At 52.8% G+C, this 3,779-nt stretch overlaps 1 protein-coding gene across 1 annotated transcript in view; it reads right to left on the reverse strand.

Annotated features, from left to right (window-relative positions):
* LOC113218146 (rhodopsin-like) overlaps positions 1-3,779 on the reverse strand; it is a 16,970-nt gene that overhangs the window by 7,642 nt on the left and 5,549 nt on the right. The window contains exon 4 of the mRNA XM_052271036.1: positions 2,440-2,904. Within this exon, the coding sequence (XP_052126996.1) occupies positions 2,440-2,904 (465 nt within the window). The remainder of the gene's footprint in view (positions 1-2,439; positions 2,905-3,779) is intronic.

A 3,779-nucleotide genomic window follows, 5' to 3' on the forward strand; every position in this document is an offset into this window, starting at 1 on the left:
GTTCAGCATTAAGTTCATAAACACTGCCCGAGTTCAAAGTAGAGACCCCGCGTTTATTCTCAGCCGAGGGGTACAAATATTACGCCCGCTTCATTGGGTCCAGGACCATAGCAGTTCATTGGGACCCCATGGGGTACCCTGGAATACAACCATCACAGGCTTTCCAATAGGTTCAGGATATACCATTGGTGTTTATAGAGACGCCATTATATTTTTACCCAGGGTCGAGGGGGTAATCACACTGTAAATTGCTTACGAACAATAGGTTCGTAATGCAAACCAAAACTTTCGTAGCTTACGAAGGATTTTGAAACGTTGTATTACGAACTAATTGTTCGTAAGCTTACGAACAAATAGTTCGTAATGCAAACCGATTGTTCGCAAGACCCTGTCTAGCCTTACAAACAATAATCGCTTTGCAATACGAACAATTTCTTTGCAACACAAAGAACGAAAATTGTTCGTAACGTTGCAAAGTATTTTGTTCGTAAGATTTTTACAGTGCACTACAGAGAGTAGGTGTACACATTTCTATAAAAGTTAAAGTGAAAGTTACAAAAAGTTGACTGAAAGTGATGAAAACTGAAAGAAAATGTGGACAAAAGTAACTTATCGTGCGTTGATCAGATCAAAAATGAATAAAATAGAGCACTGTAAAAAGCTAACGAACTAAATACTTTGCAACGTTACGAACAATTTTCGTTCTTTGTATTGCAAAGAAATTGTTCGTATTGCAAAGCGATTGTTTGTAAGGCTAGACGGGTCTTACAAACAATCGGTTTGCATTACGAACTATTTGTTCGTAATACAACGCTTCAAAATCCTTCGTAAGCTACGAACGTTTTGGTTTGCATTACGAACCTATAGTTCGTAAGCAATTTACAGTGAGGGGATATACAGTAATGTCCCTCTCGAAGCTGGCTCGCTCGAAGCTGAAATTTTGATACGGACCCCGCTTAAGGATGGGGGTTTACAACCTGGCGAGCTCGCGCGAGCTCGGGCGACAAAGCATTTAAAACCGCCTGATGCCCGAGTCCGCGCCAATACAATACGTTCGCAACATGTGGCTAACTTTCAGGTCGTCCTCTCGAAGCTGAAATCCGGTCCCGATTTGCCAGCTTCGAGAGGGACATTACTGTAGGCATAGAAATGAAGTAAACGTTGTAAAACGGTGAAAAAGTGAATAAAAGTGGAAAAGTGAGAAGTTGAGGTGTACGCATTTTCACGGAGTGATTACCCTCTCAGGGGTATTAACCTAATAGTGAGGCCAAAATATTTGTACAGCTCCTAAGGATTTTGAATCTTACAGTCCGAATGTTTAAAAAACAAAACAAAAGAGATCTTTGAAAAATTCCCAGAAACGTTTTACTGGAAAATTAACATCCTTACCTCCTCCTAGTACTGTCTTAACGCCTCCTCTACAAGTGCAAGTAGTGAGCGGCGTCCAACAGCCCGCCCACTCTCAATTATGTGCGCCGTCGGGTCGCTGGAGAGCGCATTACGACGAGTATCCTTCCCTTTGTTGTACTACACTGCAGCAAACTTTCCATATCGACCGCAAGCATGCCACTTCCTTACTTCCCAAACGACGTAAAGCGTGTTATCTTGGCGCCCAGTTTCTGCTGGCCGCCCAAAGACTATGCGCTGCGCGGCCCGCGGCCGGGGGCTTTAAAGACTCTGCTTGTTATAATTTCTCGACGGGCACAAGTAAAAAGAGGGAGTGGCGGGCGGGGTTGGGGTGGTGGTCACCCCTTCCACTCAGCTCGGCCGAAACTTATTCAGCTCACAAGCGACATCGCGCGCGGCCCGGGCGCGCCGACTTTCATCACTTATTCATCAACATCAGCTGTCGCCTTGGCTGCGCTGCTGCGCCCGCGCGCCCGCGCCGCCGCCGCGCCCCGCTAGGTGAGACTTAAACTCCGCGGCGCCTTAACTTAATATAAACGCCATAGCTCGGGGCATCACTCTGCTGCCGCTCGGTGCGCTGCTTCCGGCTCCCAGGCCTGCTCCGGCCCAGGCCTGCTCCGGACATCCGGTCGCCACGCAGCTCTCTCGCAACCCGCCCCTCCCCCTCTTACTTAAATACGCAGAACGGAGGTGTTGAGATGCTGGATTTCAAGTTAAGTATACTATGTTGCAAACAAGGGTCGCTATAAACGACAAATTTACACGAGATGCCAATTTTGTCTGCAGAAACTAATAGTTTTACAGTTGGTTTCAACTGCAAAAAATTGTAAGTCTTGGTAACTTAAATCTGTAAAACTTTTTTCGAAAACCGATTTTTGTTATAATGCGTCCTTGTTTACGAGTAATTCGTGATTTCAGCATTTTGAGTGCGGCCCACGATGTGACATAGGAGCGAGACCACATCGTGGTCACGCCACACTGAACGTGCTAACACCCTGCGTGACGTGTACCCCGGGTGTGTCGTGCACGCACCTTGTCGCGCTTGGGGACGCGCCTGAACGGCGACCTCTGGTCGTCCGAGTCGTCCGAGTCGGGCTGCGCCGTGCTGGGCGGCGCGGAGCGCGGCCGCGTGTCGTCCGCCGCGGGCGCGGGCGGCACGAAGGGGGCCGTCTCCGAGTTGGGCGCGCTGCGGTACACGGCTCGCAGCGCGCGGCAGCCGTTGCTGCTGCTGCCGTTGCTGCTGCTGCTGAGGTGGTTGGGGCCCAGCAGCTGCTGCTCCTGCTGCCGCACCTGCAGCAGGCGCTCCATCTTGCGCTGGCGCCGGTACGAGGGCGGCGGCGTGTTGGGCCTGCGCACGGCCACCACGGGCGAGTTGCCGCCGCCGGCCGACGTCTGCTGCGTGCACACCAGCTCGCCCGGCACGGACGGCTCAGCGCCCGCCTCCAGGGACGTGTCGCTCGAGTGCGGCGCCCACAGGCGCTTCCATGAGGCGCGGAACTGCACAACAGAGGAGCTTTATCAATACCCTGCGAAGAGAAGTGCCAGTTGATAATTAATTTTTGTTATTTTCTTCTGGAATTTTGAATATTTTTTTTGTAATTTTTTTGAAGTTTTATTTTTTATTTTCTTTTGAGAAAGATAAAGAGTTTTCATGCCGAAAGAGAGGGAGTTCACGCGCGCTCCACACAAACGCGGAGCGGCACCGCAATAAAAGGTTGGCCCGGGCTCTGCTGCAGTCGTGTGAAATATTGAAAACGCACTCACTCGCTCTCCCTCTCCCGCCGTGTCTGCTCGGGCTCGGCCTATCCCAGGGCTGCGCGGCGGGGCCCTCTTGCTTCTCCTCCCCGCGGAATATAAATCGCCTCCGCAGTCTCGCTTGCGCGGCGCGGATCGCGGCCCCCGGCCACACGGCGCGCGCGCGTCTGCACTCCCGCCCAGGAGAGGCCGTGACCCCGTGTGAGGTGAGAGGGGGGGGGGGAGTGTACATTGGCAGGGACGAGACCGTGGCCAAGGTCGCGCGCTCGTGGTCGTTGGTTGGGTCCGGTCTGGGTCCCTAGCACCCACAGCGGTCGTAAGCGTGTGGTAAGGTCGTAGTCAAACCCGTCATAACTCCCCCTTCCCTTACTCGCGATTCAGCGCTACCCGCCGACTCGTCTTTCGATGAGGCGACGCCGCGAGACGATGAGGGCCGGGGCGATGCGGGGCGGGGCAAGGCGAGGCCGCAGCGGCGGCGTGAGCAGTTCGGCCTCGACGACACTCCTACCCTGCCCGTCCTATCCATCTCCCTTTTTTCCGCGGAGGAGCTTCTTAGGTTTCCCAATCCCCCGCCGCCGCATCTCTCTCTCTCTCTCTCTCTCTCCCCCCCCTCTCTC

This window comes from Frankliniella occidentalis, unplaced genomic scaffold (genome assembly GCF_000697945.3).
Source record: "Frankliniella occidentalis isolate FOCC.00 unplaced genomic scaffold, Focc_3.1 Scaffold6, whole genome shotgun sequence".
Classification (NCBI taxonomy): domain Eukaryota; kingdom Metazoa; phylum Arthropoda; class Insecta; order Thysanoptera; family Thripidae; genus Frankliniella; species Frankliniella occidentalis.